General features: G+C 40.2%; 1 protein-coding gene across 4 annotated transcripts in view; it reads right to left on the bottom strand.

Annotated features, from left to right (window-relative positions):
• Window positions 1-15,967, bottom strand: part of gpatch8 (G patch domain containing 8) — a 196,523-nt gene extending 180,556 nt beyond the window's left edge. Inside the window, exon 1 of one of the 4 annotated variants that reach the window (XM_041173768.1) lies at window positions 15,832-15,967. In XM_041173768.1, coding sequence (XP_041029702.1) covers window positions 15,832-15,876 — 45 coding nt within the window. In that variant the 5' untranslated portion in view covers window positions 15,877-15,967. The remainder of the gene's footprint in view (window positions 1-15,831) is intronic. The other 3 variants (XM_041173772.1, XM_041173770.1, XM_041173769.1) reach the window with 3 other exon arrangements.
• Between the last annotated feature and the right edge of the window lie 617 nt (window positions 15,968-16,584).

Raw genomic sequence — 16,584 nt, 5'->3', positions numbered from 1 at the left:
GCAGTGTGTACCATCTACAAGATGCACTACAGAAGTTCACCAAGGCTCCTTAGGCAGCACCTTCCTAACCCACAACCACTACTGCCTAAAAAGATAAGGATAGCAGATACATGGGAACACCACCACCTTCAAGTCCCCCTCCAAGCCACTCACCATCCTGATTTGGAAATATATCACCGTTCCTTCACTGTCACTGGGTCAAAATCCTGGAACTGCCTCCCTCACAGCACTGTTAGTGGACCTACACTACAGGAACTGCAGTGGCTCAAGAAGGCAGCTCACCACCACCTTCTCAAGGGCAATTAGGGATGGGCAATAAATGCTGGCCTGGCCAGCAATGCTCACATCCCGTAAATAAATTTAAAAGAAACTGTTCTCTCAACCTATCCTGCCACCTCCAATGATTTATTCACATATTCACGTAGGTCCCTCTGCTCCTGCACCCCTTTTAGAATTATACACTTTATTTTATATTGTCTCTCCATATTCTTCCAACCAAAATGAATCGCTTCACCTTTCTCTGCATTGAACTTCACATGCCACCTGACCACCCATTCCGCCAACCTATGTCCTTTTGAACTTCTACACTATTCTCCTCACAGTTCGCAATGCTTCCAAGTTTTGTATAATCCGCAAACTTTGAAATTGTGCCCTGTACACCGAAGTCTAAGTTATTAATATATGTCAGGAAAAACATGTATCCCACCTTGACCCACGGGGAGCCCACTATAAACCTCCCTCCAACCCAAAAAACGTCCATTAACCACTATTCTCTGTTTCCTGTCATTCAGCCGATTTCCTATCCTTGTTGTTACTGTCCCTTTTATTCCATGAGCTATAATATTGCTCGCAAGTCTGTTGTGTGGCACTGTATCAAATTACTTTTGGAAGTCCATGTACACTACATCAACAGCATTGCTCTCATCAACCTTCTCTGTTACCTCTATGATCAATCATTATTGACACACTCAAAGGGAATAATGTTTCTCTAGCTACTCTATTAAAGCCTATTACCTTGAAAACCCATTAGGTCACCTTTTAACCTTCTCTGCTTCAAAGGGAATAAAGCTATCTTTTCTAACCTCTTCTCATAATTGAAATCCCTAATTCTTAGTTATATCCTGGTGAACCCCCTCTGTATCCCTTTACATCTTTCCTAAATTTTGGTGCCCAGAATTGTTCACAATCATTGATTTAAGTTCTAAATTGATCTCTTTGCTTTCATATCCTATATCTCTATTTATAAACCCAAGTAATCCCTGTGCTTTTTTAGCCATGTTTTCAATTTGCCCTGCCACCTTTAATAGTGTGCATACATGGACTCCAAGGGTTCTCTCCTCATCCACATTTCTCAAAGTAGCACCATTTATAGGAAACTATATTTCCATGTTAGTCTTCCCAAGTGCATCACTTCTCTGCATTGAACGCCATCTGCTATGTTTTAGCCTATTTCACCATGCTGAAGTCTACAACTATCCTCATCACTATTAACTATAAAGCCAAACTTTGAATCATCTGCAAACTTTATAATACTGCTCACTACACCCACTTCTAGTTCATTTATAAAAAAAAGAGAAGTGCAATGGACCCAAAACTGAACCTGGAGAAGGAACATCACTGCAAACCACCATCTGGTCTGTAAAAACACCCATCTATCATGACTCTTTGCTTCCTGTTAATTCTGTATTGATATCTCAACTTTCTCTTAAGCCCACAGGCTTCCATCTTAATAAATTCCTATGTAGTTTTGTTCAATGTCCTCCAAAGGTATATAATACATATGTATCTACTACCTTAACCTCCTGTTACTTCAAAGAATGCAATCATGTTAGTCAGGCACAATTTGCCTTTAACAAATCCTTGATTAATCTTTCCATCCTGAATTTTGGCCATGTTCTGTATTATTTTTCTTCTTCATAAACGTGATGTTATGTGCCATTCCATTGCTGAAACACAAATAGTTTCATGCTAGATCTGCATGGAAGCTTTCATTTTTTTCTTCTGAGGGCCATTAGCAAAATGTGTAAAACTGTTAATCTCCCCAAACCATCCATATTCACATATTTGACTTCTCTCTTCCCCCCTTAAAAGAATTCAAATTTCAAACAACTTATTTCAATTTAAATGAAAGGGATTAAAAACCATTATAAACAAATAGCATTGCAGTAAGTAATATAAATAAGGATCGAAATTAGCATGTAAATAATTCAGAATTCTCAGTTCGGTCCATGAAAGCACTTGGTTTTGGGGCAATCTTTTGACAACTGGTTTCGCTGAACTTGAAATTATGCTGAAATCTATTATAATGGCAAGTTTCTGTTAGAATTCTGCAGTTCCTGCAGTGTTGGTCTGTATTCCTAACTGATTTTTTTTTGTAGGCGTCTTTATATTAGAAGTACTGGAGAGCCCAGTGGACCAGCTTGGTGTTTTTAAACTTTATTAAATTTAAATTTGCATATACAAATTATAGCTGTATTGGAGCCAATGTAAAGCCCAGGTAGTGCAAACCTATCTCCTAGAGATTGCACCCAACAAAAAAAATCAATTTGGTTGCAGCTACACTGCACATTTTGCAAAACTGTGTCACAGAAAACACTCTCCAACAGCATTTACAGAGCACCTTACGTTGGCAGACGGGACATAACTGTTGCGAATGCAATCCAGGAAACAGTCCGTATGTATGACCAAGAAGCTATTACAAGCCTCATTACAGGCTGTCACTAAAGCCAACTATGATAAACCACAATTTATATTTATATATCACTTTAACGTATTAAAACATCCCGAGGTGCTTCACAGGAGCATTATAAAACAAAGTACGACACTGAGCCACATAGGTAGAATTAGGTCAGATGGCCAAAAACTTGGTCAGAGGTAGGTTTTAAGGAGTGCCTTAAAGAAGCAAAGTGAGGTAGAGACCCAGTACTGGGTGATCAGAAATTTCCTCCAATTAAATATTGGAAAGACTAAAGCCATTTCTTTTAGTCCCCACTCCAAACCCCGTTCCTTAAACAGCAACTCCCTCTCCCTGGCAACAATCTAAGATTAAGCCAGATCAAAAACAGAATTACCCGGAAAAACTCAGCAGGTCTGGCAGCATCGGCGGAGAAGAAAAGAGTTGATGTTTCGAGTCCTCATGACCCTTCAGCATAACTGGTTGAATCCAAGGAGAGGGGTGAAATATAAGCTGGTTTAAGGTGGGGCGTTGGGTGGGGTCTGTCCGCAAGAATGACCCAAACCTTCCTGTCGCTTGCCATTTTAACACTCCACCCTGCTCTCTTGCCCACATGTCTGTCCTTGGCTTGCTGCATTGTTCCAGTGAAGCCCAACGCAAACTGGAGGAACAGCACCTCATCTTCCGACTAGGTAATTTACAGCCTTCCGGACTGAATATTGAATTCAACAACTTTAGATCTTGACCTCCCTCCTCCATCCCCACCCCCTTTCTGTTTCTTCCCCCCTCCTTTTGTTTTTTCCAATAATTTATATAGATTTTTCTTTTCCCACCTATTTCCATTATTTTTAAATCTTTTATGCCCCCCCCACCCCCACCACAGCTATACCTTGAGTGCCCTACCATCCATTCTTAATTAGCACATTTGTTTAGATAATATCACCAACTTCAACACCTCTGTGTTCTTTTGTTATTTCTCCCCCCACCCACCTTAAACCAGCTTATATTTTACCCCTCTCCTTGGATTCAACCAGTTCTGCTGAAGGGTCATGAGGACTCGAAACATCAACTCTATTCTTCTCCGCCGATGCTGCCAGACCTGCTGAGTTTTTCCAGGTAATTCTGTTTTTGTTTTGGATTTCCAGCATCCGCAGTTTTTTGTTTTTATCTCTAAGATTAAGCCAGTGTGTTCGTAATCTTGGTGTCACAGTTGAACCTGAGATGAGCTTCCGTCCTCATATTCGTGCCACCACCAAAACTGCCTATTTCTACTTCCATAACAAGCACTCAATTTCACTCCTGTCTCAGCTCACCTGTAGTGAAACCTTCATCCATGCCTTTGTTACCTCGAGACTTGGCCATTCCAATGCACTCCTGGTTGGCCTCTCAGTCTACCCTCCATGCACCTGAGCTCATCCAAAACTCTGCTACCCAGGTCTTAACTTGCAGCAAGTCTCATTTCCCTGTTAACCCTGTACTTGTTGACCCATACTGGCTGCTGGTCAAAATTGTCGTGATTTTAAAATTCTCATCCTGGGTTTTCAAATCCCTCTATAGATTTGCCCCTCCCCACCTCTGTAATCTCCACCAACCCCATAACCCTCCCAGATATTTGCGATCATCTAATTCAGACCACTTGTGCATTCCCAATAATAACTGCTCACCATTGGTGGCCGTACCATCAGTTGCCTAGCTGTAAGCTCTGGACTTCCCTCCCTAAATCTCTCCGCTTCTCAACCTCACTTTACTCATTTAAGACACTTAGTAAAACATACCTCTTTGATCAAGCTTTTGGTCACCTGGCCTAATATCTCATTATATGGCTCGGCATCATACTGGTCCCGTGTCATGCCTTAGGATGTTTCATTTTGCTAAGGACGCTATACAAATGTAAGTTTGACAATGTTGACAACGCTGTCATTAAGGGACGGAGACACATATGGAGGGAATTCCAGAGCTTGGGTTCTGGGCAACTAAGTGTGGCGAACAATTATGAAGTGATTAAAATTGGGAATGCACAGGTGGCCAGAATTAAAGGAGTGCAGATATCTCAGAGGGTTGTGGGGTTGGAGGAGGTTACAGAGATCGGTGGGAGCAACACCATGGAGAGATTTGAAAACAAGGAAGAGAATTTTAAAAGCAAGACATTGCTTGACCAGGAGCCAATGTAGGTCAGCAAGCATAGCGATGATAGGGGAACGGGACATGCTGCAAGTTAAATCAAGGGCAGCAAAGTTTTGGGTGAGCTCAAGTTGACCTTAGAATGTAAGAGATCAGCCAGGAATGCATTGGAATAGTCAAGTCTAGGAAGTATCTAAGGCACGAATGAGGGTTTCAAGGATTTAAAAAAGAACACATTCAAACATTCAGCAATTTGCTTCTAAAAATGTAATTACAAGTGATTTAAAACTTTGAGAATCAGAATTTCAAAATGTTGTAATTTAATTTGTGCTGTTTAATTCCTCAACATTTTCAGACTTTGATGTTACTTATTTTGCAATGCAGTTTTTCCAATTCATAGCTTGCATATAAAAATCATTTTGACTATTCTGAAATCTATTGACAATAAAGCAAAGTTTGAAGGAAAGGAAACAAATGACTCTTCTAATGCATATAGTTTAACAAAATATGATCTTCCCAAAAGATAAATCTAGGAAGCATAGGACACAGCGAACAGAAAGACATACAGCATGGCAAGATTCCGGCAGCTTTGATGGTCAAATGCAATTATTTGTTTCTAAAAGTAGCTATATATGCTTAATCTTTCTAGATGCTTCATTTTAAATACCCGTATAATATTGTAGGTTAATAAAGATCACAAGCCAGTAACACTTTCAACTAAACGAAAACTCTCAAAAATGTTTAAACCACTAATGCCATTGTAGGGGATTAATCACTTAATATTGATGAAGCTTAACCACAATTCATTTTTAGTCTAGTTTATGCTTTACTGTTCCAAATTACAGAAAATAACTAATTTGTGATTAATTTCACCACAGTTTGCTTAAGACAGATAAAAGCAAAAAGGTAATTTCTATACATTTCCCAATTCAATTGCCATTTGGCCTACTTAACAATTTAGTATAAATGCACTTTAGGAAGCATTCCACAAGAACTAGTATTTTTCAATGCAATATGTGCTGCTTCTTCTGTAACTTTCTTAATCATTCCTTAAAGTGTTCCCCGTACCATTTCAACCTAGTGTTACACAGAGCTCTCTGCAGGCACAATCTATTATAAATCATACTGTGGGGTTTTAATTACATTTCCAACAAACATGTCAGAAAATACTTGCATGCTCATTATTCAATTTTACTAATATGCTGACAATCACACCTCTTAAAAATACAAACATTTTGCAAGACGGCGTATATTTGCTAGATATCATTTGAGAGGGTTCAAAACAGTTTTGGTTGAAAGAGCAAAGCTAGTTTGCCTCTTATTACTCCCCGTATGTAAGGGAGGAAGATATTATTCCACAAACCTCCTGGGGTACATTTCCAACTTTTTTTTTTGCATTTGGCTTCCTTAACAAAGTTGCAGCGCAATCAATTTTCATGTGGATATTTTCATTTATTTGGAACAATAAAGTAAAATGAATTAAGACAGAATTTTAAACAGAAGAAACATAATACTTAATGAGAAATATTAAGCAACCAGTATATATTATATAGGTTTTCAAATTAGGAACCCTAGACCTGAGGGAATCAAGAGGCACCTGGAGCTCAGCAAGGGTGGGGAATTGCCATCAAATTTATGGAAATTTTTTTCTGTACTTGTCGTCTTAATAGCACATTATTTTTGTTACCGGGCAGTAATAAAAAATTACTTCCACAATAATAGTGATTTATCTTTGGATATCTGAAAACATCAGGACTATGGGAGGATAATGATATTTGTAGAGGTGCCTCCACACAGGAAAGTTTGAAGACCACTGCTGTAACAAAATCAATGGTAATGTTGAGACAACTTAATTTGGAACTTAAATTATTCAGATCAGGAGCTAAATTTTTCATTGGTGGGTGGTTCCAATTACACTAAGAAAACATTCTTAAAATTAAAACATACAAGTTACTGGAACACATTCAGCAATCATTTTCACCAAGACTGGAGTTTCTTTTGGATGAAATTAGCTTTTCTGTACAATATTGGCAAAATAAAAAGTACTGTAATCCCAATGCTAAGGTTAAAAATAATTGCTAAGTTTTCTTCTCATTCGTTTTCACATCCCCTGGCTCTTGAAATGCTTAACAGGAAATGTTAAAATTTGCTTTCAAAATGAGACTGTGAATAATATTTTTTGAGACTGGTCTCTAAACTGGAAAACACACATTGCAAATTGCTATCAGGTTGCAATCAATCTGATAGCATTTCTCAAAATTCCCAACATTTGACATATTGAAAAACAAAAATAATGGAAAAACATGATTTTGTTCTACCAAGTCATACTGTTTTATTTTTAACAATCACCCAAAATTTATTTCCCTGGGGACTTCCCTCAATAAGGTCAGGTTCGTGATAAGCTTAACACAAACAATTCCAAAATACTCTTAATGAGAGTCAGAAAACATTCAAAATTCTGACAATACATTAGATTTACATGAGGAAAGTTAGTTGCTTATTAAAAAAGCCCAACTGTCATACATACTCCACTTAAGTGCAACAATGGACACACGCCATAGTCAGATTTTGCACAATTGGAAGTTGAGATGAAAGCCCCTTCTCCCACACAAGTGAACAGATGGTAAACTTCCAATATATTTTGTCTAATCTGAAAATCAACTTTCGCCTCAGAAAATAAAGCAGCTGTGGACTGAAATCATTAACTGAGCAGGTCCATTTTCCCACCATTTAATTAAAGCACTACTGGCAAATAGTCTTATTTCAGTGGCAAATTAAAAAATCAGAATGGCTCTCAAAACAACTGCAACCAAGTGCACTTTTTTAAATGCAAAACTCAAATTTAGCTTAAGGCCCAATGGATCAAGCAAAACACACTGAAGAGCCTGGTTCAATACCTGCCTATGCTCAATTAACCGTTCACACCTGTGCACCAAGTGTCTTCACATTGGGGATGGAGGGAAAGAGTTAAAATGAGGAAAAATAAAACCAGGGTTCAACCCAGCATCTGCTGAAATGTTCAGGTATTGTTGCATCAAGTTACATTTCTTAATCAAATAATCTGCTAACACTAACTGTTAAGACTCATAAGACCACTTGGTGAGGCACAGGAGAGCTGCCAAGACCTGCAGAATTAAAATTCCATATTTAAGGAAGGAAGGAAGAAAGAGAACTAGGGAGAGAAAGATGTTTAACCATTCAAAAATGTTATACTTACATCTGTTGAGTTGGTCATGCAGATTTGATGTATTAATTCAATACAGAGTATAAGCAGAGCATCTAACACAACTACTGTGAAAGACTCCAGGGTCTTCCACTGCACTTATTATTTTGCTGCAAACCACAACAAATTTAAAGGCCACTGTAAATCTGGAGTCACTCCCCTAACAGACTTGACAGCAAGATTGCAGGGTGCAAAAGGGAAAAAAAATTACATTAATACAGCATCTTTCATATCCACAAGATATCCCAAAACACATCACAAGCAATGAATTACCTTTTTTATATAAAGTATAATTCACTGTTGTTTTGTAAGCAACTGCAGCAACAAATTTCCCAGGCAACTGCACAGAAATGGTACGACAGACAGGCAACGATTTAACCTGCTTTGATGGTGTTGGTTGAAGGAGCAATGTTGGCCTAAACATCAGGACAACTAAGTGCTCTTCTACAGAAAGCCCTATAGTGTCTTCTTCTGCATCCAGCTGTAATAGAGATTTTGCAGCTGCTTAAAATCTAACCAAAAGGCGACAATGCAGCACTTAGTCTAGGTTGATATTTCATTGCCTAAGTGCTGAAATCTTGGAGTGAGCTTGTACCTAGTACTCCTGAATCAGAGCCAAGAATTTTTCCGCTGAGTAAAAGTGATTCTGGAAATCCAGAATTAAACTGGGTGAAAAGCTGTAAGTCTAGAGATGGGTCTAGACAAAAGCAATACAAGCCTCCCTAGAGTAGGTAATTTCACATCACTGTGGTACAATTCCATCATGGTGACAAACTCAGCCAGAAAAATGCTCACAAGGATCTTTGGACATTCCAGATACCAAAAATATAGTAGGAATTCAATCAAATGCTTAGAGGGTGCAGATGGTTATATCAATTCTAACTAGTACAAGAAAACTCCAGTTAGAATTGGAGTCCCAGTCAGACTGTATAAAACCCAATTGCAATCATTTCAAGTTTCAAGGCAGGCGACACACTATTGGTGTGCTTAATGATATAATCCAAAAGGATATATGATACACTTGCTATGTCAGACTGAGTATAAAACACAATCCATCAAGTACATCAGATACCCACCATACACAGGTAGCTATGTAATAATGGAGGAGGCCAACTGATACTTGGGAGCAATTTACTAGATAGAATTTCCATCAAGCAACCCAAATGATTTTGTGAACAATGAAGTCTGGTTGGTGAATACGCACTGAAGACTGAACTGAACTCACTCCCCATCATTTGGTGTTTATGCAGTGCATATTATATGCCCAGGTACTCATCGTCAAATGAATCTTCATTAAGATGATTAGAAGGCATGTTAATTTCATTAAACATTGTAGATGCTGAATTGTATTTCAATGGAGAAAATGAAAAAGAGCCCCTGCCCCTAATTGCAAGGCATAGATCCACATTTCTTCCATGACCTACCATCAAATTCTGTCCCTGCTTTAACTATCATGTGGATGCAGGGAGCTGGCTCCACTTCCCATATTGTGGCCCACAACCATGCACCTTAACACATACAGTTGTATGGTCCCCCATTCCCACGTGCAATAACAAAAACTACACGTACAACAAAACTGAATTCATTGTGCACTCTTAACTCCAGCAGACCTACAATTAAAATGAAAAGATCTTAGGCAAATAAGGAGAGCTGCACATTAAGGTCAAGAGTCCCTACTTAAGCACTGCCTTCTAGGATGTAGTCATGTAAAATGGTAATGAACTGTAACTTATGTTACTACTAGTGAACTGTGAAAATATGCAACATCACAGGACATAATCTGTAATTCTGTTCAAACAGAATTGTATACACTCAAATTCATAACCCAACACAACCAAAACTCTTTACAAATTGCACTGCTTCTTTAAAGCAGAAGTTCTGCACATTGCAAGTTCAGGAACTAGATTAAGAGAATGGTGTAAACCTATAAAGGGGTTTCCAGTATGCTCAGGTTCTAAAATAGTCAAGAACAATCCTGTCCAAAGCTTAATGCAAAATTGTTTAGTGCAATGTTTTCTAGGAAATATTATTTTAACTGTTCTGAATGTTGAGATAAAAACATGTTACTTGATACGTGATTGGCAAAATCCACTTTTCCCAGACAAACCCTGCCCTCCAATTGCCCATAAGCAATCACCATGACATTTGCAATCTTGTTCCTGCTTCTCCCTTCACTATCATCTTAACTCCTCATGCACAATACCAAGACAATTGGTACAGCAGTTAAAGGAATGTTGCTTTGATAGAGATAGCATCCTTCAAAGAAGACATTAAGCTAACCTGCTTGCAAAACGTGGATGTTAAAAAACCTGTTAATGAAAAGGGAGTTGGTTTCATATTCTGGGGAATAGAGAGAGATCAACTGGACCAGAAGGCCCGTGTAACCTAAACCTAACTTGTGCATAAGCAAAATACTGCAGAGGCTGGAAATCTGAGATAAAAACAGAAAAATGCTCAGGAGGTCAGGAAGCATCACTGGAGACAGAAACAGAGTTAACGTTTTAGGTACATAACTCGTAGTCTTGCATAAAAATTAGACTTGATTCTTGCCCATGAGTAAAAGCCTGAGAACCAAACAACTTCGGCTGGAAGCCATTGGTTATTCACTGTGTTCACACTACAAACCTATTTTTTCAATAACATCGGCAGTGGGGGGGTGGTAAATTTGTAAGACCGGTTGCCAGAATTACAGAATCCACAAAACTAGAGAATGTTGCTGGGTCATAACAGCATTGGTAGAATCTGAAGAATTCCCACTTCAGTTTCTGAAGTGTTAAAACTTTAATAAGATGACTTTTTCTTAAATGTAACTTGTATTTATAGTGTTATTAACCTGAAAAAACATTCCAAGGAATTTAGCAAAAGCATAATCAAACAAAAGTAAACACTTGGTAAAGTTAAGAGATATTAAAAGCATTGTTCAGAGATGTGGGTTTCAAGGACAGTCTTAGAGAGGAAAGACAGGTAGAAGAGCAAAGGGGTTCAGGGAGGAAATTTTAAATTATGGGGTCCAGACAACTGAAGGCACAATTGCAAAAGGTTAGGTGAAAGGGGGCATGCACTGTGCCAGGGTCAGAGGAATGGAGCTAAATTTATAGAGATAGGGAGGCACAAAGCCATGAAGTCAATTAAACATGAGAATGAGATGTTTAAATTTGAGGTACTGGGAGCAATGTAGTTCAGAAGGACAAGTGTGATGGGTAAGAAGGACTTTGTTGCTTGTCTCCAATACTGCACAAAGTTTTGGATGCACTGACTTTTGTGCACAAAGTGCAATGACAATGAATAACAAAAGAAAGGCTATATAAAACACTTGATGGTTCAACAATGTGTACTACAAGTGCATAATAAGACAAAAATTTCCACAGAGCCAAAGGGGGAGATATTTTAAGAGACAGAGAAATGGAGTGTTTTAGGGAGGGAACTTCAGGGCTTAGGGCCTAGATGACTAAAAGCAAACTGCCAATGGTAGAAAATGTGGGTTGCATATGCGACCAGAGTTGGAGAATACAGAGCTGTCAAATAACTGTAGGTCTATAGATTACAGAGACAGGGAGGGGAAGACCATGGAGGGATCTGAACATGAGGAAGAGTGTTTTAAAACTGAGGTGTAAGCAGGGGCATAAAAAGACCAAGGAGCACAAGGCTGATGGGTTAAAAGAACTCAGTGCAAGTTAGGATTTGGGCAGCACTGTTTTGACTGAGCTCAAGTTTATGTAGTGGGCCAGTACAACATTGGAGCAATCGAGTCAGGTGGTATCAAGTGTGGATGAGGGGTTCAGCAGGGGGCACAGGCAAACAACATTACAGAAATCCAAGTAGAAAGTCTTGGTCATGGGGATGATATGGGGTCAGAAGCTCAGTCCAGGATCAAACAAGACAATGAGATTGCAAACAGTCTGATTCATCCTGTGACAGTGGGCACGAAAGGGAATGGAATTGACTGGGGAAGAGTTTGCAGTTGGCCAGAAGACAATGGCTTCAGTCTTTGCAACGTTTAAGTGGGGAAATTTCAGCTCATCCAAAACTGTACTTCAGACAAGCAGTCTGACAAGAGAGCAGCTGTGGAGTGTACAAGCAGAACTTGACATTATGCCTTTGAATTATATCACCAATGGGCATCATAGAAAGAAAGAAAGACTTGCATTTATATACTGCCTTTCGTGACTTCAAATGACACCCCAAGGTGCTTTACAATCAGTGAAATATTTTCGAAGTGTAGCCACTGTTGAATCGCACAAAATGAGAACTAGGAGTGGGCCAAGGACAGATCCTTGTGGGACTCCTTAGGTAAGGAGTGGGAGTGGACAGAAGCCACAGCAGATTCTCTGGCTACAGCTCAACGGTAAGAAGTTTAAGAAGGGAGTGAGGCAAAAGACGGGAAATTACAGGCCAATTAGCCTGACCTCAGTCGGTAAGATTTTAGAGTCCATTATTAAGGATGAGATTTCAGAATACTTGGAAGTGCATGGTAAAATAGGGCAAAGTCAGCATGGTTTCATCAAGGGGAGGTCATACCTGACAAATTTGTTAGAATTCTTTGAGGAGATAATGAGCAGGTTAGATAAAGAAGAGCCAATGGATGTTATCTATTTGGACTTCCAGAAGACCTTTGACAAGGTGCCGCACAGGAGGCTGCTCAATAAGATAAGAGCCCATGGTGTTAGAGGCAAGGTACTAGCATGGATAGAAAATTGGCTGTCTGGCAGGAGACAGAGAGTGGGGATAAGGGGGTCTTTCTCAGGATGGCGGCCGGTGACTAGTGAAATTCCGCAAGGGACCACAACTTTTCACTTTATACATTAATGATCTGGATGAAGGAATTGAGGGCATTCTGGCTAAGTTTGCAGATGATACAAAGATAGGTGGAAGGACAGGTAGTACTGAGGAGGCAGGGAGGCTGCAGAAGGATTTAGACAGGTTAGGAGAATGGGCAAAGAAGTGGCAGATGGAATATAATGTGAGGAAGTGTGAGGTCATGCACTTTGGTAGGAGGAATAGAGGCATAGACTATTTTCTAAATGGGGAGAGAATTCAGAAATCTGGAGTGCAAAGGGACTTGGGAGTCCTAGTCCAGGATTCTCTTAAGCTTAACTTGCAGGTTGAGTCAGTAGTTAGGAAGACAAATGAAATGTTGGCATTTATTTTGAGAGGACTAGAATATAAAAGCAGGGATGTGCTGCTGAGGCTTTATAAGGCTCTGGTCAGACTGCATTTAGAATATTATAAGCAATTTTGGGCCCCGTATCTCAGAAAGGATGTGCTGGCCCTGGAGAGGGTCAAGAGGAGATTCACGAGAACGATACCAGGAATGAAAGGCTTAACATATGAGGAACGTTTGAGGACTCTAGGTCTATACTCGATGGAGTTTAGAAGGATGCGGTGGGGTCAGATTGAAGCTTACAGAATACTGAAGGGCCTGGACAGAGTGGACGTGGGGAAGATGTTTCCATTAGTAGGAGAGACTAGGACCCGAGGGCACAGCCTCAGAATAAAAGGGGAAGTCCTTTTAGGACAGAGCTGAGGAGAAACTTCTCTAGCTAGAGAGTGTTGAATCTATGGAATTCATTGCCACAGAAGGCTGTGGAGGCCAGGTCATTGAATGTATTTAAGACTGAGATAGATAGGTTCTTGATTGGTATGGGGATCAAAGGTTACAGGAAGAAGGTGGGAGAATGGGGTTGAGAAACTTATCAGCCGTAATTGAATGGCGGAGCAGACTCGATGGGCCGAATGGCCTAATTTCTGCTCCTATGTCTTATGGTCTTATGGAGTGAAACCAGCTGAAGAGTATCCCACTCAGCTAGGTAATGGTGAAGGAAACATATAATGGCCGGGAAAATTTCAACTGTTATCGGTTATCCACTTGAGAGAGTGTCCTGTTATAGTGCAAACCCCTAAGAGGAAAAGAAACAGAACTACCGAGTGAGCATTTGGGCTCCAAACTAACACTGTAAAACTACTGGATTTGTTGGAATTAAAATCAATTTTTATCCCTGCCATTGTCCCAAAAGGATCTTAAAAGTGTGTTAAAAACCCAAAAGCAGGAGAGAAAAGAAAAATCCAATGCAAACAGCATCATTGAGGGTAACTTTGTATCATACAACTGAAGACAAACACATTACTATACAGAATTGTTTAAGGACTCAGGGTACATCACTATTTCCCCAGACTCAAGTAATTTTTACAATAACTCCCATTTCTTCAGAAAAGAGATTTTTCCAAAAAAACGAGCATGTTCTTTTAACAAAAAAGTCCTTATTTTGGCTGTTACAGCCAGAGGCAATACGAAGTTCTACGACGGTACTCTGAATTAGGCCCAACAGCAACTCAGAGTCAATGGATCTGTCTAATCATACTGGGTTTTATTTGTACCATCCACAGAGGTCCATTGAGAATACTTGCAAAAATGAGCATGCCAATGTCATCCTGCAGGGTGCTTTCATTTTATTATCTTCATATTCCTCATGTTTATCAATGGTGACAACTGCAACTTAGTGAATTCAATTTCCAAAAATATATTTGTTTGTGCAAAGAAAGTCAAAATATTTAAAACTTTTTACTCCCCAAGACACAATTCTGAGGCATTTAAATGGAAAGAGATCATATTAGAACAGTATTCTGAGCCACATGGATCTAATTCTATTTAGAAATACTATCCAATTAACCTGACAGTCGACTCCCAGTCATAAAGTCCCAAATTAAAATTTTACCCAGGCAAGCAAATGTTAGGCACTACTACTCTTTTGAAAGAAAAATGATACTGTTCAATGTATATTATTTCATTCTCTCTTCCCTCCACCTATCAAATCCTGTATCATCTAATGCCAGATCAGCACAGAGAGCACTTACGGAAATGTCCATAGCTCCAACATCTTTCTGCTCCCCTGCCCATTAAGTTGGAAAATCTTATAGTAAGCTACCACAGGGGAAAAAACTCTCAGAATACTTCTACAATTGAAAATAAAATGTAACTTTACACAGAACTACAAGAAATCAATTTGAATGAATTGCACTCCACTATTCTAGCCTTCCGTCACACTCCTATATATAACAGAGAAAGTTGACTTCAGTGACATATTCATACCAAGGAGATCTATCTATAGAGAGTATCTGTGCATGTTACAGAATTACAGAATCAATAGATATTGTTAGAACCTAAAAAGTGGCAGTGTTATGCGACACTGAGTAAAATCCACTCTGTTCTCAATATTTTAAATATAACAGCAATAGATGGCCTTATAATCCAAACTTAGCTCAATATTTCAACCAGCTGCCATCACCCTAAACCCATTAATAAAATGATGCTCCTTTGTCAGTCAAAGATTGCTGCCAGTCAAAACAAAGATAAGCTCAGAAGCAAACTCTCTAGGGTTGTAGGTTTGCCCATCCCTTCTGAATATTGCACAATGACGGCGATGGGCAGCAATAGGCACAAACCAGGCTTTTAAAATAAAACCGCCCCTCTCCCTCTTGGAGCTGACAATGTGGCTGAAGGTGGTGGGGAGTAAGGGTAAGAGCCCAGGCAGGGGTGTGGGTTATCGTTTCCCCCTCCCCCGGGCTGACCGCAGGCCTCTGCACTGCAGAAAGAGAGAGAGAGAGAGAGAGAGCGATGGGGGGGCGGGGGCGGGGGGGGGAGAGACGGCGGCAGCAGCAGCGAGCAAGGCGCAGGACAGGGACAGGACGGCCCGGAGCCGTCAATGACAAGCGCCCCGAGCTCATCGCCCTCCCAACCCCGGCAGCCAGCCCGGTCAACAACCGGCCTCCTGCCGGGGGAGCCATTCCCGTCCCACCCCTTCCCCCTCTCTTTTACCTGGAAATCCCGATCTTCATTGAACCGAGCGAATTTGTCAGCCATTTTGCCGACACTTGTTTTCCTCGCTAACAATTCCTCGCCCCCTCTCCTGTCGCTCGCTCTTCTCTCCAAAGTCTCCGCCCCCTTTTCCTCCGCGTGACCCGCGTTGCGACGGCGACGGCGCCTGATTGACGTGCTGGCCATCCCAGCGCCGTGACCAGGGGCAACCCCGGCCGGCGCCCAGCACGTGAGCGCGTGATTGACAGCTCCCGGAGCCTGCCCCGTGCTGGGAGTTGTAGTCTACTTTGTCTGAAGGGTTCACTGCTGCTGTATAAATGGCGTGCACTGTGCAGAATCAAAGCCTGCAGCGCAATCATTTCCTCAGCTTTATGTCGAGCATCTTTGAGTACTGAGGATGACTACATTGATTCTGACCAATTGTCTCTAATTGTATCTTGTTTTCCTAACGCAATGAGTATTTGCAAAATTTTGCGATTTGATTCTTTTTATTTTTTGGTGTAGGCAAGATTCAGAAAAAATTAACTCACGCCCCAATATGTAATTTTCAGAAATGATCCAATCTTGATAGAACAGCAGGTGCAAGAATAGCAATTGTTAAAAAAAAATGCTGTGCTGGAGACAGACCCAGAGGAAGTCACCCATAGTCAACGTATTTTGTTTGATTGTGGAGGGAAATGAAGCGGGACAACATATTATCACGTGATTCAGGGGAGGAAATAACAGGGGAATTGCTTGGTAGTTTCAAAGTAA

Source organism: Carcharodon carcharias, chromosome 23, assembly GCF_017639515.1.
Source record: "Carcharodon carcharias isolate sCarCar2 chromosome 23, sCarCar2.pri, whole genome shotgun sequence".
In the NCBI taxonomy this organism is placed as follows: Eukaryota; Metazoa; Chordata; class Chondrichthyes; order Lamniformes; family Lamnidae; genus Carcharodon; species Carcharodon carcharias.
Note: the sequence above shows the minus strand (reverse complement) of the source record. Positions and strands in the feature narration are given on the sequence as shown.